Source organism: Gopherus flavomarginatus, chromosome 17 (assembly GCF_025201925.1).
Source record: "Gopherus flavomarginatus isolate rGopFla2 chromosome 17, rGopFla2.mat.asm, whole genome shotgun sequence".
Taxonomy (NCBI): Eukaryota; Metazoa; Chordata; order Testudines; family Testudinidae; genus Gopherus; species Gopherus flavomarginatus.
Window position 1 is genome coordinate 21,968,951 of NC_066633.1, and position 24,037 is coordinate 21,992,987.

A 24,037-nucleotide genomic window follows, 5' to 3' on the forward strand; every position below is an offset into this window, starting at 1 on the left:
TCTCCTGGAGAACTCATACAGCTGCAAACAACAAGCAGCCTCTCCTTACACATCTGTCCAAGCTTTGCTAATCCCAAACGAAGAACAGCAGCAAAATGCCACCTGCGAGGCAACGATTGCCCAAGTTGCAGAGTTGATGTTTGCCGCTATGGCAATACTTTCAGTTTGTGTGTTTTGTAGGGCAGTAAAGGGGAGTGGGGGCACAAGCACTGAGTGGGAACCAATTTGAAATAGTGATTGGGGCACTTCCGTTCACTCAGAGTGCAGTACTTGGTTCAGCGCCAGTCCATGTGCCACCTCCCAAAAACGAACAGGGGCTCGACGAATGGATACACTCACAGGGCTCTGCACAATGGAATCAGCTGCTAACTTTCAGCTGCCTCAGGATCCAGTTGGCTTTAAAGAAATCTAGCAACTAGGGTATAAAATAAAAAAATATGATGCACAATTCATTTAAAGGGCCATTGCTGGCTAGGAGAATTTTCCCCATTCATTTTTTAGTTCACTCCTTGTTGCTTCAAACTTGATAAAAGTATCTCTTTCCCCTCCCACAACATAACCTCCTCCTACCGGTAACACACATCATCCCCGAGGGTTGTCCTGCCCTTGGCCGACATGGCATTCTGATGCATTTCCAAATTCAGCAGATGCCAACATGGCTGCCTTCTGTCGATTTCTCAGTTTCCACACTAGCATTGTCAGGGATATCTAGGAACCACAGCTCTGCGGGAACAGTATTTGTGAGCTGCCTGCTAACACGGAGCCAGCAGGGGGAGCTCACGCACAGTTCTTTGGAGGAGACTCTACAGAGCTACGGCTTCTGGAGTCACAGCCCCTTTGGGGAGGGGCGGGGGGCACTGCCAAAGCACTAGCACCTGCTGTGACTGAGGTCCCTTGGAACACCTGATCACCAGCTCTCCTTCCAGGACAGGCCTGTGGCGCTGCGGCCCTGCCAGTAGTGCCACCCACTTGGTGCTTCTCTTCACCAGCAGGGAATTGTGGGGTCTCTCTGCCCCTTACAGTTCTGAATATATTTTCCACCAAATTATAATGTCATTATTAAGGTAGATCTAATTATAGGATCAAACAGGCCTGCTGTGTATCTCTTCACCCTTTCTTTCCCCTATTTAAACAGCAGTTTTCCCTTTTTAGGCTGTGGAAGGTCAGCAGCCAGGCGCCAGTTAGGTCCCATGGGCTGCTGGTACTTCCAACTTGAAAGGAGAGAAGAGAAGTGCCTTTTGTAATAGCTGTTCTAGCTGGGGAGTGGATGACAAACACGGTGTAAGAGGATCAGAAAAATCCAACACCCTGGACCAGCCCCTGGCTAATGACAAATTCTAGGGGTTCTCTCTGCAGCAGCTGGGGTTATGATCATGAGCCTAAAATCAGAAATAAACCACTGGGGCAGACGAAACATTAATACTAACCGCAAATAACTATGGTAACTCCAGGCAACTCATACTAGTTTCCTTCTCAGTCTCTAACACTAATAAATTGCTTTCCCTATGGTCTAACTCTTTCCTCTTCCTGTTACATGAGACGTATTCTTATTTCAGCAACTGTTCTTGGAGCTCAGCATTGTTAAGCTGCTGGTAGAAGCCCTTCCATTTAGAGTTGGTGAAGGAGTCACTATTGAAAGCAGCTGTCTCCCTCTTTCAGTAGTTTGCAAAAATGCCCTCTCTCTGGAATACTTATAAGGAGAAAGATGAAGGACGCTCTTGTGGTTAAGGCACTTGCCTCAGGAGGTCGTTAAAAATTTTCCAAAACTTTTCTAACTGCAAATTTGGTTTTTATCTCAATTAACCTTTTCATGGAAAGTGTCTGCTTCCCTCAAAAAATTCAAATTTTTTTTAGTCAGAAAACCAAAAATATTTCAGCATTCAGCACTTTTTGGCCAATGTTGTCAGCCCACAACTGCTGAAAACAAAACATTCAAGTTTTCAGTTTCCAGCCAAAGAGTTTGATGTTTTTGATAATTTCTTCTCCGGGGATCTCGCCCCCTATTTTTTGACCAGCTCCATTCCAGAGATTTGGGTTCAACTCCTGACTTTGCCACCAGTGTCTTGTGTGCTGCTGCACAAGTCATTTAATCGCTCTGAACCTCAGGGCCCTATCTGTAAAGCGAGGATAATAATTCTTCCTTCCTTTCTCTTGTCTATTTAGATTGTAAATCCTTTAGGGCAGAGAAAGAGACAGAAAGAGAGAGAGTGTGGGGGTGTGTATATGGCACCTAACTCAGAGAGACCCTGATCTTGCTTGGGTCTTTAGCCATGACTGTAATACAAATAAACAATAATAATAAAGAGAGAGGGATTGAATAATCTTCTGCCTGGCTGTAGATTCAGCTTTAAAAGTTCAGCTTAGTGCTACCGGGTAGAGCTGAGCGTTTAGCAACCTCCTTTCCAGAAGGTCTCTGCTCTCCCCACACTTGATAAGACTCATACTGGGAAACCAGGAAGCAATCACCAACAGACCGGTTAGCCAGTAGCTTACCAAGTGTCTGCTGGTTGCGGACCCCTCCAATCACCACACAGATTTCTGCTGGCACATCTCCTGGCCCATCCTTTATGTTTTTCTTGGAATCTTTGGTGTCATCCTGCCAGATCACCTCTTGAATATAGTCATCTGGTATCTCTGTTTTCACTTTCACCTCTGTCATTGTTCCGGGCTCTTCACTCGGCGAGGACTGAGATGTCACAGAATCAGAGCCCTCTGCTTTCGGGCTCTTCGGACTCCTCTTCAAGTGCTCCCTGGGTGCGGGGAAGAGGAAAAAATAAGAATTCTTATTTTCTAGCTCAACTTTTAGTTACTGACACCAAAATAATGATACTTCTGTTTACTATGGTTTATTTAAGATTACTGTGTATGTTTGTATGAGTCTGTGATAAATGAGTGATAAAATGTTAAGTACTTACAAAAGTATTAAAACTATTTATTAGTAATGAAAACAACCTTAAATAGCATCAACAAACTGACTTATGAAAGAAAATGAGATTCCACTTTGGAAAAACAAAGCTAATACTATCTTGCAGGAAAACAGTCTTTTAAAAAGCACAGATACTTACCAGACGGGAGAAACCTGGAAAACAAAAATCTGACCAAGATCTACAGCTGATAATGGGCAGCAAATTCATTCAACTCTGGTAATGTGATTTGGCAGCAAAAGAAAATGAGCAGTTTGGGGTTTCACAGGCAGAGGAATCATCAGAATGCAATCCCTTTATTTGACTGTCCTGAATCCACTCATATGTCCAGTCTTGGGCACCTTGTCACCAGCATGGGTTATAAACAAACTGGAGAAAATTCAAAGATGAACACATATAATGTGGAAGATTGCAGGATCAATGTATAAGGACAGACTAAAAGAGCTAAATATATATACAGTAGCTTAGCTGACCAAAGGCTAAAGAGTAGCAGACATGATAAGAGATAATGGAAACACCAAGGAGACAGAAAAATTGCCAAACATAGTTTAACATGCTATTATAACTAGGAGTAATGGATGAAATTAAGTAACAGAAAACTCAGGATGAATATCAGGTTAAGATATGCTACTGCAGAGATCTATTAGACCATGGAATAGTGGAAGAGGAGGAAACCTGATTGCTTTGGATATTAAAATGAAGATACCACCAAAGTACTAATAAATATACTGTAAAACTAACCATATACTATTTTATAGTATCAGGAGAAAAGATAGTATGTGGTGCAGCCCAAAGGAGGCAACTGATCAGGAAATCATTGCTATAATTGAAAGAAAAATTGCACAGGGGACAATAGTGAGGAGATGAAAAGAAGAGGAGTAAATGAACAATGAGAACTATCTTCTGTAACAATTACTGCACATCCTCCTACACAGATATGGAGTTGCTCTTTCAAATGGGTCAGTCACAGCGGGGCTGCCAGACTCAGACATTCTCACCCCCTCAGTCTCATTAAAAAATGAACTGTATAATTAGTAGCCTCCAAACAGAAAGGAAAATTATTCCTGAGCCCCCCAATAGAGGCCCCCCAATCATTCAGAGCTTTTATAACTGATAAAAGATGAATTTACACAGAAAAATGTCAATGAAAATATAGAGTTCTTTAAGAAGAATTTATTAGACGTCCCAAAAGCCCTGATTTCACAATCAGGAAAGAGGACAACTTTGGCTAAAAGCCTATCCTGGTTCAGTGGCAAAGTGCAGGCAGCAATTAGAAATAAAAAAATAACATAACAACAAATGGGAAATGGGGGAAATAGGTAGCAATTAATCTAAATTAAAAGCTATAAAATATGGAAAATTGATAAGGGAAGCTAAGGACATTAGGGAAAATTCCATGGCTGGAAGGGCTAAGGACAACGTGAAGGAGTCTTTTTGATTTTTTGTCTGTCTGTTTTAACTATATTAAGAACAAATGAAATCCTAGCAATCGTATAGGTGCATTTCTAGATGGAGATGGGATAACTGTTAACAATAATACAGAAAAAGCAGAAATACTCAATAAATATTTCTGTTGTGTATTTGGGAAGAAGCAGGATGATGTACTTATATCACATGAGGATAATGAAGTACTTTCCAGTCCGTTATTAACCACGGAGAATGTTAACCATCATTTACAAGGGATAATGTTTTAAAATCAGCAGATCTGGATAACAGGCACTCAGGAGTCCTAAAAGAATTGGTAAAAAGACCTCTGGCCCACTGATGCTCATTTTTAATAAATTTTATATTACCAGGGAAATTCCAGAAGACTGAAGAGTGCTAATGCTGTGCCAATGTTCAAAAAAGGAAAGCTGGATGACCTGGATAACTATAGGTTGGTTACCTGACATCAATCTCAGACAAAATAATGGAAAAGCTGATATGAGATTCAACTGATGAAAAATTAACAGATAGAAATATAATAAATACCAGTCAACATGGTTTTATGGAAAATAGATCTTGTCAAACAAAATTAACTTCATTCTTTGATGAGATTACAAGTCTGTTTGATAAAGGCAACTGTGCAGCTTGGACTTCTGTAAGACATGATCTAGTACCATACAACACTATGATTAAAAAATTACACAGTATCAATAAAGCACATGTTAAATGGATTAAGACCTTGACTAACTCACAGATACCAAAAAGTAGATGCCAATGGGAATTATCATCAAGTGGGGATGTTTCTAGTGGGGCAGGGATTGATTCTCGGCCTGACGCTATTCAGTTTTTCATCATTGATCTTGAAGTAAATATAAAAGCACTGCTGATAAAGTTTGTGAATGACACAAAAATTACTGGAGTGCTAAGTCATATAGGTCAGTCTGGATCACTTGGTAAACTGAGTCCATTAAAAATGCATCTTAATACAGCCAAATGAAAAGTCAAACCTTCCAGGAACAAGGAATATATGCCATGCCTACTATGATGGGGTGTCCACCCCATACAAGGCCTGAAGGCGTTCAGGTGGCTAGGTGGGCGAATTGACTGCACAGGCTGCCCTTGGAGAAGCCAGGGAGCAGGGATTGATTAAATGAGACTCAGATGGATGGGAACAGGAGGGACCCATATAAAGCCCAGGAGCTGAGAATATCTGGGGGCTGCAGGGAGGTAGGCTGCAGTCACTCCCTGGGAGACGGGAGGCATGTTTGAAGCAAGGAGCCTATAGTTACTCCCTGGGAAGAGGGAGCTGGGAGCTGGCAAACCCAGAGAAGGGGAGAGACGGAAGTTGGAATAGAGGGCAGGAGTGGGTTCCCTTACCAGACACCGGGGAATTGCCACAGACCATGCAGTGGAGAGTGGACAGCCTAGGACAGTAGGCACTGAAAGAATTTGATACCTCAGAGAAGGAGGACCATAGTCACCGGAGGACCAAGTCACGAAGTGGAAGCTGAAATTCCTGGAATGAGAGGGGCCCCAGGCTGAGAAAAGATAATGGGTGGAGAGACTACCAGAGGAGGGTGCAGCACCTGGAAAGAGCTAATCCCCAGAGCTGCCAGGAGGAGGCGCCAGAGCAGTGAGTGGTCCCTATGACACCTACAGAATGGGGGACTATCCTGGAGAACAGTAACTCCGAAAAGGATTTAGGGGTCATAGTGGACAACATCTGCTCCCAGTGCGATGCTGCGGCAAAAAGGGTTAATGCAATCCTTGGATGTATGAACAGGAGAGTAGTGAGGAAAATTAGGTAGGTGATTTTACCTCTGAACATGGCATCGGTGAGACTGACACTGGAATACTCTGTCCAGTTCTGCTGCCCACATTTTAAACTCGAGAGTGCAGAGAAGAGCCATACAAATGATTTGATGGCAGGAGAAAATGCCTTCCAGTGAGAGACTTAAGAGGAGCTCAATCCATTTAGTTTATCAAAACGAAGACTGAGAGGTTGTCATAAACAGATAGTTAAGGGTTAATGTCTCCTTCACCTGTAAAGGGTAAACAAACAGTGAACCTGGAACACCTGACCAGAGGACCAATCGAGAGACAAGACACTTTCAAATCTCGGAGGAGGGAAGTCTTTGTTTGTGTGTTCTTTCTTTGTCCGTGTTCTCTCTGGGTTCTGAGAGGGACCAGACATGTAAGCAGATTCCTCCAATCTTTCTGGAAAAAATCTCTTCTGTTCTAATCTCAGTAAGTACCAGGAAAAAAGGCGAGTTTAGTCCTTTGATTGTTTTCTGTATTTCCAAATGTGTATTTTGCTGGAAGTATTTTAAATTGTATTTTTGCTGGGTGGAGGCTTCTCTCTAGTGTCTATAAGCTGAAAGACGCGTAATATACCATCTTGAATTTACAGAGATGATCTTTACTCTTTCTTTCTTTTATTAAAAGTTTTCTTTTTAATAGACCGGATTAATTTTTTCCCCTTGTTGAGGCTCAAGGGAATTGAGTCTGTACTCACCAGGGAATTGGTGGGAGACAGGGAGAGAGAAGGGAGGGGGGAAGGTGGAATCCCTTCGTTTTAGATTCACGGAGCTTGAATCTGTATTACCTCTTCAGGAGGGGGAAAGAGGAGGGGGCAAGGTGCACTCCTCTCTGTTTTTAGATTTAAGGAGTTTGAATCACAGTGATCTTCCAGGGTAACCCAGGGAGGGAAAGCCTGGGAGAGGCAACGGTGGGGGAAAGGGTTTACTTTCCTTGTGTAAGATCCAGGGGGTCTGGGTCTTGGGGTCCTCTAAGAAGGTTTTGGGGGGACCAGAGTATACCAGGCACTGCAAGTCCTGGTTGGTGGCAGCACTACAAGATCTAAGGTGGTAATTAAGCTTAGAGGAGTTCATGCTGGTACCCCATCTTTTGGACTCTTAAGGTTCAGACTGGGGATTTATACCATGACATGACAGAGGTGCCTTTATTACAAGTATGCGAGTGCCTCCATGGGGTCCAAAGGACTCTTTACAATACCAGAGAAAGGCAGCACAAGAATCTGTGGCTGGGAGTTGAAACCAGACACATTCAAATTGGACATAGTTTTAACAGTGAAGGGGATTTACCATTGGAACAAACTCCCAAGGGAAGAGGCAGATTTTCCATCTCTTGCTGCCTTTCTGGAAGATGCTTTAGTCTAATACAAGTTATTGGGCTCAATACACAGATAACTGGGTGAAATGTAATGGGCTGTGTGATACAGAAGGTGAGACCAAGATGGTCTACTGGTCCCTCCCGGCCTTAAAGTCTCTTGATTGACGAATGCCTGAATCAGAAAAACCTTTTCAGGCCCCCAGAACCTTCTCTCTTCATGCTCATTGCTATTTTTTATCTACCCGCCACTAAGAGGATAATTTCCAGAGAACAGGCTGTCTGGCTCTTGCCTGACCTTACCTGAGAAAGACCAACCTACAAACATCAACATTATTCCACTACCACTGCCCCTAATCCCCAAAACACTAACACATATTTATTTAAAGCATCAGTTCTGTAACTACCAAGGAGCTCCAGCTTAACAGAAAGATCGGTCCCCGTAGATTTAATAAACAGCTAACCCACTTCCTATATATCTCTTGATGCTCACACAAGAAATTATCCTGTATGGGCCTGCAAAACCTTATTTCAGATCCGCTTCAAACTCAGAATGATATTCTGGTTACTGGCCACATGCCCCTATTTGATATTCAAGCCACACAACTCATTCCATTTCATCTCCTAGACACTCAACAAATTCTTGTTGTGAGTGAAAGGATGATGCTGCAGGTACAACACAGGTCACAGGATGTATCCCTCGGTATCTCAGATAGAAAAGAGGAGCAGGCCTTAGCATTTCTACTTTTATTGGATTTATTCTAGTATCTCAACAACTGGGCAAAACCATGGGATGCATTTAGATGAAAAGAAAGCAATAGCAAATGAGTTCTCTTTTGGCCACAACCAATACACTGTTTTCCCTCTTTTTTTTTTTTTTTAAGATCACCATGCATTACTCATTACATAAAACAACAACTACTTAATCTGTGGCAGCATCCTGGAGACTGACTAGTTAGATTTTTTTTCTCCTGACCACTTCCTGCTTTTGCACTCTTGACTTTCACAGCTTTAAAAAGTTGACAATTCTCAATTCTGTACTGCACAGGTCAGAGTTTATTTTTGCAGTTAAAAAAGCCCATTCAACCAGACTACAGGACTCCTAAATGCAAGAAACAACACTCACTGATGCACAAACATTTTAAGTTGGAGAAACAGTGTGTTTTGTTTCCATTCCATTGTGAATCTACAGCAGTCAGGTATTATTGGCACATACGATTTCATATACACAGAGAATTCAGTCAAGAAGTTTTACATTAACTACTTTTTCATAACTGCTTTTTGAGTTCTTTTAAAAATTCACTTCCTACAATATTCCTATAATTTAATATTTCACTTCAAGTGACTTTCCAGCCAGTCAGTCAGTTTCACACAGTAGGCCTTGTCCACACTTGCAGTGTAGGGAACGTATAGACACATACCACAGCAAAAAGCAGGCTATGTCCACATGGCAGTGAAAGGCTCTGGCAAGGGGGAGGCAGCGGAAGGCTCCAGCAGCAGGGAGCTGCCAGAGCCTTTTTCCACTGCCAGAACCTTTCCCCACCGCCAGAGCCTTTCACAGTAGCTCTTCACAACATTGCACTGCTAAAAACAACAGCGCAGATGTGGGAGGTTCTGGCGTGTCTTTACTTTACTCATCTAAGCAGTGCCGCACAGCCTGCACTGCTATTTATACACGGGGCAGGGCAGTGTGCTGTGTTTGCACTCTACACAGGGCCATAAATGTAGAAATAGCCTGAGGCAAGCTGCCCTTGTATGTTACTCTGGCTGAATCCACACCTCGCTAATCTAGTTACACATATCTATTTCAGGTCAACACACACACACACACACACACACACACACACACACACACACACACACACACACACACACACACACACACACACACACACACACACACACACACACAGTGTAACCATCTTAATTTCCAATCAATACACGTTTAGAAAGAAAGCCTTCCATGTCTACATGACACATTTATGTTAAGAATATAATACACAGATACTGGATGATTTGGGAAATGTGAGACATGGACTTTCCTTGAAGATCTCCCGTTCAACTCTGCCTTCTTTGTAGAGATAAAGTAATTACTATCTGATGGTAATATGTTTGCCTCAACTATTATTGTCTATTATGATACCACCTATTAAATGAGTTGACAGACTCAGTCCAATTTCTAATAATATTTGGCACTCTTGATGTGAACTACATCTGAGAGACTGGTTGACCATGACAAACAAATTACCCTCACGTTCTCTGGCGTGGCTCCCATCAGGGCAGGAAACTCTAGGCCGAGGTGTGGTTGGTGCTTACACTGTTAAGCATTAAAGACCAACAAAAATGTGGCTGCATTTCCATGGTGAAAGTAGTACATATTTTTCTCTCTCTCTCTCTCTCTCACACACACACACACACACACACACACACACACACACACACACACACACTGAGTCGAAAATGCCTATGTGATTTAAAAATCACTTTAGACTGGAATTTAGGGATGAATGCAAGGAACTCTGTGCATAGATTCCAAGGCCAGAAAGGATCTAGTGATCATCTAGCCTGATCTCCTGTATCACACAAGACAGAGATCTGCCCCACAGTCGTCCCTAGAGCAGATCTGTTAGAAAAACATCAAGCCTTGATTTAAAAATTGTCAGTGATGGAGAATCCACCACAATCCTTGATAAAGTGTTTCTGGGGTTAATTACTCTTACTGTTAAAAATTTACACTTTATTTCCAGTCTGAATTTGTCTAGTTTCAACTTCCAGTCACTGGCTTATGTTAGACCTTTCTCTGCTAGAAAGCTCATTATTAAATATATGTTCCCCATGCAGGTACTTACAGACTGTAATCAAGTCACCCCTTAACCTTCACTTTCCCCTCTGTTTTCAGTAATTCCTCAGGTCTCTCCTCTAGTGACCCTGCAGTAGTTAACGCTGTGAAGTATCAAGGGTTACAGCTTGTGTAAAAATAAAATGTAAACTGTTACAAAAACAGAAACAATAATTCTTTAGGGCTCCCTGAATGCGATGACAAATAAAACCAAAACATTTAATTGTTGCTTTGCAGGTGCTGCTACAAAATATCGCCAAGTATATAATCCACATTTTGTTAATGTTATTTATTTACTTTTTCTGATAGTCCATTGTAAAAGCAATTAGGAAGACTGGCAAAACAGTGGGTAAATAATGCCTCATGAAGTCGGCGAGAGTTTCTGTATGACAAACGCTTGCCCATGCTAAAGCATGACAACTAAACAAGAACTGACGCAAAACCGTTTAACTAAATAAAGATTTCAGGCAGTTATCAATGCTCCCCTAAAATCCAGCCCAGCTCTCTTATCCCCAGACCCCGGGATTCATATTAAACTTTTCAAAGGTTTGGATAGTTTCTTTTTTAAAACTTCATTGGACGTGATTAAAAGCAGAATGTTTAGGAGAAGAATATGGAGAAGGTGTCAGCTTTAGATTAAAAATGTCAGGAAGGAAAGAGGACAGTGTTTGAGCTGGGGGCTCTTTCTTCCGATAACAGTGTCAGAGGCTACCTTGTTGTCTCTGACCTTCACGCCTTTTAAAATTGTATTTGTATTGTAAAAAACCTCAACTTGTATTGCAGCCTGAAATCTAACACTTTCTTTGCAATTTACAAGTGATAAGCCTATTATGGGCCTATGTTCCATCTCTATACACTGTCTTTAGAAAAGTTGTTGTTTGGTTGGATTTTTTGGGATAACTGGACAATTCATTTAGGCAAAACGTGAAACACAAGCTAACATTACTAGTTAAAGGTTGGGATCGAATATATTTTAAACACTGTAATGTAATTTTTATTTCATTAGACCTCTTCCTCTTTGGCTATGACAAAACCAAAATGTTAAGAGAGGTGAGGCCAGGACAGAGGATTGTGCTAGAGGTTACTGTTTTAAAGGCACTACACAATGTATAGTTATAAAGAAGTGCAGGAAAATTAATTCTTTGGGGTTGTGTCAATGTGATGGTAAATTACATGCAAAAAAAGTAACTGTTCTGCAGACGACTCCGTATCGTGTGGCTAAAAGTAAAGATGTTGACACATTTTGATTATATTACACGGCTTTTTTATCAGTCAAAAAGAAAAGGAATTTGGGATTGAAGATTTTTACTGGTGTGTCAGCACAGAGTAGTCAATGGCTTTGCCACGCCCCGCCCCCCCCCCATCTTTACATAGGAACATTCATAAGAACAGCCATAATGGGTCAGACCAACGGTCCAGCTAGATCAGGATCCTGTCTTCCAACAGTTACCACTGCCAGGTGCTTCAGGGGGAAATCAACCAGCCAGGTAATCATTGAGTGATCCATCCCCAGTCATCCACTCCCAGTTTATGGCAGCTAGAGGTTAGGGGACACCAAGAGCATGGAGTTGCATTCGTGACCATTTTGCCTAATTGCCATTGAGGGAGGGGCCTATTATCCATGAATCTATCTAATTCTTTTTTGAAACCCATTATAATTTTGGCCTTCACAACATCCCCTGGCAGTGAGCTCCATTGGTTGATGGCGCATTATGCAAAGAAGTACTTCGTTTTGGTTCTTTTAAGCCTGCTGCCTATTAATTTTATTAGGTGACCTCTAGTTCTTGTGTTATGCAAAGGGGTAAATAATACTTCCTTCTTCACTTTCTTTGCACCATTGATGATTTTATAGACTTGTATCACATCCATCCCTTAGCTGTCTCTTTTCCAACCTGAAAAGTCCCTGTCTTATTACTCTCTCCTCATAAAGAAGCTATTCCACACCTTTAATCATTTTTGTGGCTCTCCTCTGTACCTTTTTTAATTCTAATACATCTTTTTTGAGATGGGCAACCAGAACTGCATGCAGTATTCAAGATGTGGGTATACCATGGATTTACACAGTGGCATTATGATATTTACTGTCTTATTATTTATCCCTTTCCTAATGGTTACTAAGGTTCTGTTAGCTTTGCTGACTGACACTGCACATTGAGAGGATGTTTTCAGAGAACTATCCATGAAGATGCCAAGATCTTTTTCTTGAGTAGTAACAGCTAATTTAGATCCCATCATTTCGTATGTATAGTTGGGATCATGTTTTCCACTATGCATTATTTTGCACTTACCAGCATTGCATTTCATCTGCCCTTTTCTTGCCCAGTCACCCAGTTTTGTGAGATCCCTTTGCAACTCTTTGCAGTCTGCTTTGGACTCAACTATTTTGAATAATTGTGTATCATCTGCAAACTTTGCCACCTTACTGTTCCCCCTTTTTCCAGATCATTTATGAATACGTTGAAGAGCACTGGTCCCATTACAGATCCTGGGGGACACCACTATATATCTCTCTTCATTCTGAAAATGAACCATTTACTCCTACCCTTTGTTTCCTGTCTTTTAAGAAGTTACTGATCCAGGAGAGGACCTTCTCTCTTATTCCATGACTGCTTACTTTGCTTAGGAGCCTTTGATGAGGGACCTTGTCAAAGGCTTTCAGAAAGTCCAAGCACACTGTGTTCACTGGATCACTCTTGCCCACATGCTTGTTGACTCCTTCCAAGAACTCTAATAGATTGGTGAAGCATGATTTCCATTCACAAAAACCACGTTGACTCTTCCCCAACAAATTGTGTTCATCTATGTATCTGATAATTCTCTTCTTTGCTGAAGTTTGAAACAATTTGACTAGTACTGAAGTTAGCCTTCATCATCATCATGTTCCTATTACGCCTCTGGCAGCTAGGGCAGTGACGAAGCTCCTCCACTCTTGTCTGTTTCTGGCAAGTCTTCCAATGGTTCCCCAGCTGTGCCCCAGGTTTTTCAGCTCAGTTCCACAGCTCTTCGCCATGTTGTTTTCCGGTGGCCTCGTTTTTGCTTGCCTTCAGGTGTCCATCTTATTGCTACTCTGGTGATGGAATCAGTTTCCATCCGAAGCACATGACTGATCCATCTCCAACGCCTCCTGGCAATGATGGTGCTCAAATCCTCTTGGCTGCACTGTGTCAACAGATCTTGGTCTGAGATTGTTCTGCGCCAAAATATACGGAGGATTTTTCTGAGGCAGGTTTTATGGAATGACGACAGTTTGGTCATGTCAGACTCTCATTCCCCAGCATTCTGCACTATAAAGCAGTGTTTGAAAGTATGCAGCTCTGATGAATCTTGAGTTTGGTTTTGGTGTTGTATTTTGATGATTTCTAGACTGTATTTAAGTCCTCAAGATGTTCCTGGCTTTACCGATTTTGTTCCAGATGTCCTGGCTTGTTCCACTGTTCTCACTGATGGTGCTGCCCAAGTATGAGAATGTTTCTACACTGGTGAGAACATGATCTTCTATCGATACTGGTGATGGTGAGGCAATATTAAAGGTCATGATATCTGTCTTATTGCAGTTGATTTTCAGTCCAATTTGCTGGCTGAATGCGTTGAGTCAAGTTGTTTTTTCTTGTATATGGTGCTGGGTATGTGATAGGAGAGCGAGATCATCTGCGAAATCCAGGTCTTGAAGGGATGAGAAGAGTATTCATTTAATGCATCTTGGCATGTCTTCTTTGTATGCTGCATTACCCTTACTGGGCTGTAATTGCCAGGATTGCTCCTGGAGCCTTTTTTAAAAATTGGCATCACAATAGCTATAGTCTAGTCATCTGTACAGAGGCTGATTTAAGTAATATCTTACATACCATAGTTCTCCAATTTCATATCTGAGTTCCTTCAGAACTCTTGGATGAATACCTTTGGGTCCTGGTAATGTATTACTGTTTATCAATTTGTTCCAAAACATCCTCTATTGACACCTCAATCTGGGACAGCTCCTCAGATTTCTCACCTAAAAAGAATAGCTCAGATGTGGGAATCTCAGTGAATAGTCATACATAGAATTCATTTATCTTCTCCATAATGGCCTTGGTTTTTTTGAGTGCTCCTGTAGCACTTTGATTGTCCAGTGGCTCCGCTCTAAAGGCTCCCTGCTTGTAATGTACTTTTAAAAAATGCTGTTGGTTATTGAGTCTTTTGCCAGTTGCTCTTCAAATTTGGGGGGGGGGAGGCTGCCTGATCATACTTTTACACTTGACTTGCCAGAGTTTATGCTCCTTTTAACTTTCCTCAATAGGATCTGACTTCTAATATTTAAAGGTTGCTTTTTTGCTTCTAACTACCTCTTCTACTCTGTTTTTTGGCCATGATGGCATTTTTGGATCATCTTACTATTCCACTTGAGCTTCTAATATCATGTTTTAAAACCTTTCCATCCTTTTAATTTTCATTTAACTAGCTTTCTCATTTTTGTGTAGTTCCCTTTTCTGCAGTTAAATGCTACTGTGGTGGGCTTCATTGGTATTTCACCAGCCACAAAGATATTACATTTAATTATATTATGGTTGCTATTAGTATGCGGTTCAGCTATACCACCTCTTTGACCACATTCTGTACTCCACTTAGGACTAAATCAAGAATTCTCTCTCCTCTTGGGGGGGGGTTCCAGGACTAGCTGCTCCAAGAAGTAGTCTTAATAGCATCTACAATCTTTATCTTTGTATCCCATCCTGAGGTGACATGTTCTCAGTCAATATGGGAATAGCTGAAATCCCCCATTATTACTATTTTCTATTTTTGTAGCCTCTCTAATCTCCCTCCATATTTCACAGTCACTATCACCATCCTGGTCAGGTTGGCAGTAAAATATTCCTACTCCTATATTCTTATTATTCAAGCAAGGAATTTCTATCCCTAGAGATTCTATGGTACAGTTTGATTCATTTAAGATTTTTAATATATGTGAATATATGCTTTTTTCACATATAATGCCACTCCTCCATCAGCACAACCTTCTCTGTCACTCCTGTATATTTTGTACCCAGGTAATACCCGGTCCCACTGATTGTCATTGTTCCACCGAGTTTCTGTGATGCCTATATATCAATATACTTCTTTAATAACAGGCACTGCTGTTCACCTATCTTAGTATTTAGACTTCTAGCATTTGTATACAAGCACTTAACATTTGTCAATATTTTGTCGACTGCCTTATGTGATGTCATTGAACAGGACTCTTTTTCATTTAACTGTTTCTCTTCAGTTCCTATCTGTATTTTACTAAGTTCTAGTCTTACCTCTTTACTAGGATACAGAGAATTCCCATTAATAAATCCTCCCCTAAGGGATGTGTCTGTCCAAACTGTGTGCTCCTCCACACCTGTCAGCTTTCCCCCAGCCCTTAGTTTAAAAACTCCTCTACAACCTTTTTAATTTTAATTTTACATGCCATCAATCTGGTCCTGTTTTGGTTTAGGGTCCTCCTTTTCTAAAAGGTTCCCCAGTTTGCATTAAACCTAAAGCCCTCCTCCCTACACCATCATCTTATCCACACATTGAGACCCTGCAGTTCTGCTTGTCTAACTGGCCCTATGTCTGGAACTGGAAGTATTTCAGAGAATGCTACCATGGAGGTCCTGGATTTACTTAGAAGCCTAAATTTGGCCTCTAGGACCTTTCTCCTACTTTTCCCTATGTCATTGGTACCTCCCCAACACTACACATGAGTCTCTCTAGATGTCTTGATAGATCCACAGCCTTCACATCCAACAGGCAATTCACCATGCGTTTCTCTTGCTCATCACAAGCCCAGCTATCTATATTTCTAATGATTGAATCCCCCACTACTGTTACCTGTCTCTTCCCAAGAACTGGGGTCCCCTTCCCTGAGGGGTATCCTCAGTGCGAGGATACCATGACATCATCAGGAAGGAGGGTCTCCTTCCCTAAGATTTTCATCCTCCTCAACAGCACAGAAGCTGTCAGACTTGGGAGGAGGGCGCTCTTCTGTGCCCCAGAAAGTCTCATCTGTGTACCCATCTCCCTTAGCTTCTCCAGTTCAGCCACTCTGGTCTCCAGCGCCCCTACTCGCTTTCTGAGGGCTATGAGCTCCTTGCACCAGATGCACACATATGCTGCCTGCATTCAGTGCTTTGAAGTGCGAATGTGGTCGCAGCGCCAGCGCTGGGAGAGAGCTCTCCCAGCGCTGCACGTACTCCACATCCTGATGGGGTTTAGCTTGCAGCGCTGGGAGCCGCACTGTTTACACTGGCGCTTTACAGCGCTGTATCTTGCAGCGCTCAGGGTTTTTTTTTTCACACCCCTGAGCGAGAAAGTTGCAGCGCTGTAAAGCGCCAGTGTAGCCAAGGCCTTAGGAGCTGGCTTTTTAAACCCCTGTTCTCCCTGGGTAGCCCTGCCCCCTGGATCCTAAAGGGATCAGGGATTAAAGCCTTGTTTAAAAGCTCTCAGCCTTGCCCAGCAGGCTGCTAGGCTCAGCATATGGCCCTCCAAACAGACCACAGTAAATACCACAGTCAGGCAGCCAGCACACAGCAAACTAACCGACAGACTCACTCTCCAAGGGTCATGAAGTAGCTTGTCCTTCAGCCGGACAACTCCTTTGCAAAACTGTTTGCTAGCAAACAAGGGAGTTCTTTTTAGGTTTCACCTTTAGCCACTGCTATTCTTTTAGGGCCCAATGTATGTCTTGGAGTACTAACAAACATTTCTTGTTGCTTTTGAGGTAATTCTATAAAATATCACAAATGCAGTAAAGACAAGTTTTTTGGTTATGTTACAGTATTTTTCATTGCACTTAGAAATGGCCAGTCTTGTGTTTTTGCCACAGTATGTATACTCATTCCTTCTGATGCCATTGTGTTATTTACTCACTGTTCCTGACCCCTCGTGAAAAATGATTTCTAGAAAACTTGAAAAAAGGACTAAGAGAATGCCTCATGAGGTTGGAGAGAGGTTTTTTATGACACAAGTTTAACCATGCTAAAGCATGACAACTAAGAGAGAACATATACAAAATTGATTAACTAAAGATTTCAAACATTCTGTTAAAAATGTTCCTTAAAATCGAGACCAACTCTTTTATCCTCATGCTGTTTTTTCAAGTTATCTTTAAAAGTTTGTGTGCTCTGTTTCATGATTTTTTTAATTTTTTAAAAATTTATTTAGTTAAATGTGCCTAATAAGTTAATAATGAAAGATATTTACTGATAAAACATTTAAGATAAAATGTTCTTAGTTACAATGTGTCTGTATCTACTGCCTCTCAAATACTAAAATATAGTTTTCCCTAATATCTCATACCTGCTTTTTATTTATTTATTAACTCCAAGTTTAATCAAATTAATCCCCCTTCCACACTTTAAATTCTACAAGAGTTACAAGTCTACCTTAACAAAAAGGGCATAGTGTGTGTGAAAAGTAGTAAAAAGAAATATCAACTTGTTTTACATAAAAAAGTTTAAACTAGGCCTGCATTTTGTCTCATACATGTCCGTGCATGTGCATGCGTGTGTGTTGTGAAAAATAATGCTGAAAAACAAATATGGATGTGCACGAGTGACTAATCTGAATGTATGCTTACAGTGGTTTATCTATAAAATAGTACACAAGCTGGCTTCAATGTAAGCTTAATTGTTTTGGGAAGCAGGGCAAGGGATGGAAGAGTAAATGGGGCTGTGTTTGTGTGTTCTATGTTTTGCTACTTTATTATTAATTATCATCATGTGTCTTTCAAAACCATTAGAAACTTTAAGAGGCTTCTAATACAACTTAAGCCAATAGCAATAGTTTCCAATAACAGTCTATGAAGAAACACAGTCCTTTGTATAAATGGAATAAAGGAAATGGGCATAAAGGTTAGATATATTTTTCATTAGGGTCTGTCTACCATTTTTTAAAGACAAATGGTAAAGGAATTATATAGAAAGAGGGGAATTTATTCCTGGTTCAAAATTCAACAGATATAAGCCTAGCTGCTAAATTTACATAGGTTTTGTAAAACGTCTGATAAGGAAATCTGCATCCATGTTCTGTTGAAGGGTCGGTCATGCTACTTTGCATAAAAGCGAAAATACAAAAAAGTGTGTATGTGGGGTGATGAGAGGGTGGCATATGCCAGCAGGCTTATCTCTGTGCTTTCAAAAATGATAAAGCCTTGGCTTCTCTTTTAAAATGTAGGTTTTTATTGTAAAGCCTCCTGGAAATGACAGGGGATTGTATACTGTCCCATGGAATTGAAAACTTTCTTCAGACTTTATAAACGGTACATACATATAAACTATCTTAACAGGTGTTGTTTGGCTGGGCTATTCACTTAGATAAAGCTTTACTAAGATTAAGAGGCCTCCTTACAGCTAATTCCAATAGGTGCTAATTTCCAAGTAAGGCTGATTGCTGTATTTACACAAGTTTTGTAAAATGTTTAATAAAAATATTCACACGCATGCCCCTTTTGACTGGTATTTTAGCTCTAATTTATATTTTAATAAGATACAGTGAATGCTTCTATACAAAGCCCTGGGCTTAGAAAAACCTTCAAAATGACTCAGGAAAATGTGATGCAATTTAATATTCTATGACGTGTGATTCTGCAAAAGGTACCATTGTTAAAGAGTTCCTTCTGACTGACTCAGCCAATGAGGTGTGATTTGTGGCAAGCTCCTAGACAGGGGTTTCTGCATTTAGCAAGTAACAGTCTGTGGTGTGAGATGCTTTTCTCCTCTCTGCCTTTTTTCCTTTCTTGCTTTATTAAAACTTTCTTGGGTCATTTTGAAAAGTAGTTGTAGAATAACTGTACCCTGTACAATATAACTAATTCTACAGTACTATTCTCTGTCTCTATCACTAATATTATATGACCTTTGTGCATTTGTTTAATCAACTTTATTTAGAATTGCACCAATTGCATAAAATTATTTTTTTATAAGAATGAATGATTACATATGTCTTAATACCTCTGCTTTATTCCTCTGTAATTAATACTATGTACCATTATTTAATTACTTTATTTAGAAATCCATTAACTACATAAAAAGCAACTGCATATATAATATATTTTTTCTCTAAAAATGCATGTTAATATTACTTTACTCATAAGAACATAAGAATGGCCATACTAGGTCAGATCAATGGTCCATCTAGCCCCAGTATCCTGTCTCTGACAGTTGCTAGTGCCAGATTCTTCAGAGAACAGAATAGGGCAATTTCAAGTAATCCATCCCCCGTCATCTAGTCCCAGCTTTTGGAGGATTAGGGACATCTGGAGTATGGGATTCTGTCCCCAACCATCCTGGCTAATAGCCATTGATGGACCTATCCTTCAGGAATTTATCTAGTTCTCTTTTTAACTGTTAGACTTTTGGCCTTCATATCATCCCATGGCAACTAATTTCACAGCCTGACTGTGCGCTGTGTGAAGAAATACTTTCTTTGTTTTAAATCTGCTGCCCATTAATTTCACTGGGTGACCTCTAATTGTTGTGTTATGCAAGGGGATAAATAACACTTCTCAATTCATTTTCTACACACCATTCATGATTTTATAGCCCTCTATCATATTCCCCCTTAGTTGTCTCTTTTCTAAGATAAACAGTCCCGGTCGTTTTAATCTCTCCTTCTATGGAAGCTGTTTTACACTCTTAATCATTTTCATTGCCCTTCTCTGTAGACCAGGCTCTGGCTGTAGTCCCCTGTGATCAACCCCGGCAGGGCTGCCTTACATCCATCCCCGGCAGGGCTGCTGCCTGCAGGAGCAGCAACAGCGGTACCCAGTGACCAGCCTCCTTGAAGCAAAGTATTTACTCAGGGCCAATCAGAGAACAGAGATTGCATGCCTGTCCATCTTGCCAGGAGTCGAACCATCTTCCACATGGGGACCCTGCGGGTCTGACTTCCTACAGAGTACTGCTCAGAGACTCTCCAGGTTAGCTCCCGTGGCAGCCCCAGGCCACTGACACTCCCCTCCTCAGAACACTTAACTACTTAGTGACCTTTTGATCTTCAGGCTCCCAGCCTGGCCTGCATCGTCTCTGGAACAGGATCTAGGATCCTCAAAGATAAATCCTCCCCCTTTGTCTTTCAAGTGTGTGCCTGGATGTTATCTATGGAGCTACCGTGTTGCCTTCCTGCACAAGCAGCATTATATTCAAGCTGTGCAGATGTATAATAAACACTCCACTATCCCCAATGTAAGTTATATCATCTCTCTCAGTAATTACGTTACATGTCTGCATTCTTGGTTGATTACATAGCAGCTCCACGACTGTCACAAACCCTTTCTAGGGAAAGTGGGCCACCTCAAGGAGTCAGCATTATACAGGATACCTGTCTCCAGACTATTCCAGAAATGGAGGGCCTGTCACTTCTTCCTGCTCCTACACTACTTCCTAGATAATAACCCATGTGCCACAAATCCTGTGGAAAGATCTGGAGGGAGCGGGAACTAGCTAATTTCCTAGTCAAGAGGCAATAGATAAAGACCATGGGTCCAATTCTTGGCCCATTCTGGCCTGGTGTGCTCTGTCTGGGTTGCAAAAATGGAGTAGAAACATCCTTCGACTCCCCTGCTGGAGATATGCCCCCTGTGGGGGAGCCCATAGCAGGCATAGAGGTGGCAGAGGTCCCTGATGCAAGGGATGTGTTGAGGCTGGTAGGGTGGAGTGGTCCAAGCACAATACATTCTTGCTGGTAGATGGTCCCTAGAGCTCCCTCAAGCTACTCTGAGCCTGGTGCCAGGCTGCGGAGAGAATCTGTGAACCATACAAACTGGACACAGCAGAGAACCTGGCCCACAGAATATTTAAGGAATTAAATTTAGTTTGCAGATGCTGCATAAACTGGGAATCACCACACAGCCAATGCAGACCAGCCCCAGCAGCGCAAGGGGTTCCTTCAGACTAGAGGATAGTCAGGAAGTGGCTGACCGTTGGCCTCACGACAGGGCACAGACTCCACTGCAAAGCTTACACCCCTGATGAAGCTAATGGCTCATTCCCCACCTGGTCTCAAACAAGGGGCACAGACCCAAGCATGGCCCACTCTACAGCAGACTGCATCTTTGGAGAGCAATCCTTCTGGCTGTGACAAATGAAACCAGCAATGACTTAAAGCAAATAAGATACATCAGCTGCTGCAGCCAGAAGAAACTAGCATTTCCAGTTTGCTTTTTCTGATCTGGAGCATCATGCTCATAAATAATGAAAGTAACTAAAAGCTACCTGAAAATACACACACTCCTCCCTTATGAAAGAATGAGAAAATACCCCAATTATAAAAGGACATTTCTTCCAGCTAGGAATAATTTGTCATGTAATTCTCTGAAGACAGCAACAGCAGCATACGTGCACTACGCTCTCTTCTGAGTGATTTGTGATTGCATATGTATTCACAGGTCTCTAATGAGAGATTTTTACAGCACACATCCTGCTGAGCATCTCAGGGGGTAGAGAGAGAGGGATCAGCTGAGACCCAGCCTTCAACTGTCAGTTCCTCTCACCTTCTTCTCAAGAGGAGCTGGGAAGACAATGAGTGTGGGTGTGAAGAGGGGGCACGACCCTTAACTGACTACTGATATTTCAGCTTTTCACTGACACTGGATGTGGAACATTCTGGATTCTTTCCTTGAAATGACCGATGGTGGTGAGGGTACCAAAAAATACATAACTAACACCCATGTGAGGCCTTTTAATCTTCAGTGCAGGAACAGACATACCACCAAGTCCTCCATGGCAGAGCATGTGCTGTGTCCAAACCCCAAATGGCAGAAAGCCATTGCAAGGGCACTGCAGTCAGAAAGGCAAGCCAGATCCTGCATGGGCAGAGTGTTTTGCTGGGCTAAAGGGCTGCAAGGTCAATGCCCAGCTCAAACAAGGTCACTCATGAGGTAGAGGTTTGTAGAACACAAAGACAGTAGCTTCTTCTATATGATAACCGAACACAAGATCCGAGCAGCAGGTGGAATGGAGGCCACAACAGGCACACATGGCTCCCTAACACTGGCACCACCCATCAGAGCAGAAAGGAAGCAAGAGATGCTGTTGATAGCGAGAGGCTGTTACGAGGACACTGTAGATCAGTGGCTCTCAACCATTTCAGACTCCTGTCCCCCTTTCAGAAGTCTGAGTTGTTCTGTGTACCCCCAAGGTTCACCTCACTTAAAACTACTTGCTTACAAAATCAGACATAAAAATATGTAAGTGTCACAGCCACACTGTTACTGAAAAATTACTTACTTTCTCATTTTTACCATAATTATAATTATAAAATAAATCCATTGGAATATCAATACTGTTCTTATATTTCAGTGTGTAGTCTATAGAGCCGTATAAACAAGTCATTGTATGAAATTTTAGTTTGTACTGACTTCGCTAGAGCTGTTTATGGAGCCTGTTGTAAAAATAGGCAAGTATCTAGATGAGTTGATGTACGCCCTGGAAGATCTCCGCGTACCCCCCGGGGCATGGGTACCCCCGGTTGAGAACCGCCGCTGTAAATGGCATCGGAGGACAGGGCTATGCACTCCTTGAGATGGAGGGAACTTAGATATATTAGTCACAATTTTAAAAGGGGCAAAACAATTTCTCAAGCTCCAGCTAAGGAAACTGAATTGACAGAACAGAGGTGAGGGCAAAAAAGATGCCAGGATCTAGAATTAAATGAATTAAAGTGAAATACTAAAATACAATTATGTATAAAACCACAGAGAAGTAAACCATTAAAGAGGCTTCTTGTGTGTATGATTAGTGCTGGCCATTGTGGCCTCCACAGTCACTTTGTGTCGCCCACGGAACATCACCACCTCACACAGGCACTGCTTAATGTTGCAGAGGAGAGAGTCTGAATATGATTCGGAAGCGTGGTGCCCATCTTTCCTCATGTAGTCCCTCAGGACGCGCTCTCTCTCAGACCTCAAAGGGATGAGAAATGTAGGAGTTCAGGGAAAGTTAGCACTTTATTTCTAGTTTTAATTTATCTAGCTCCAGCTTTCAGACATTTGATCTCAAAGATGTATACATTTTAAGGCCAGAAGAGGCCATCACAATCATCTAATCTGACCTGTCTAACACAAGCCACAGAACTTCTCCAAAATAATTCTTCTTTGAACTAGAGCAGACCTTTCAGAAAAACATTCAATCTTGACATAAAAATTACCAGCGACAGAGAATGCACCACAGCCCTTGATAAAATTTTCAGTGATTAAATTACTCTCCCTGTTAAAAATCTGCCCCGTATTTTCAGTCTGAATTTGTCTAATTTCAATGTCCAGATAGTTCTAAGCAGCCATGGGACAAAAGGGAAGGTCTTCTCATGGATCAGTAACTCATTAAAAGACAGAAAACAAAGGGGAGGACTAAATGGTCAGCTTTCAGAATAGAGCAAGGTAAATAGTGGTGTCCTCCAGGGAGCCTTACTGGGACCAGCGCTATTCAACGTATTCACAAACGATCTGAAAAAAGGGGTAAACAATGAGATGGCAAAATTTTCAGATGATACAAAACTATTCCAGATAGTTAAGTCCAAAGTACACTGCAGAGAGTTATAAAGGGATCTCACAAAACTGGGTGACTGGGTAGGAAAATGGCAGGAAAATTCATTGTTGATAAATGCAAAATAATGCACATTGGAAAACATAATCCCAACTATACACACAAAATGATGGGGTCTAAATTAGCTATTACTACACAAGAAAGAGATCTTGGAGTCATCAAGGATAGTTCTCTCAAAA

At 41.5% G+C, this 24,037-nt stretch overlaps 1 protein-coding gene across 1 annotated transcript in view; it reads right to left on the reverse strand.

The window, feature by feature from the left end:
- The window catches only part of ZNF618 (zinc finger protein 618), a 292,476-nt gene that overhangs the window by 98,918 nt on the left and 169,521 nt on the right, over positions 1-24,037 (reverse strand). The window contains 1 exon segment of the mRNA XM_050926335.1: positions 2,494-2,750. Within this exon segment, the coding sequence (XP_050782292.1) occupies positions 2,494-2,750 (257 nt within the window).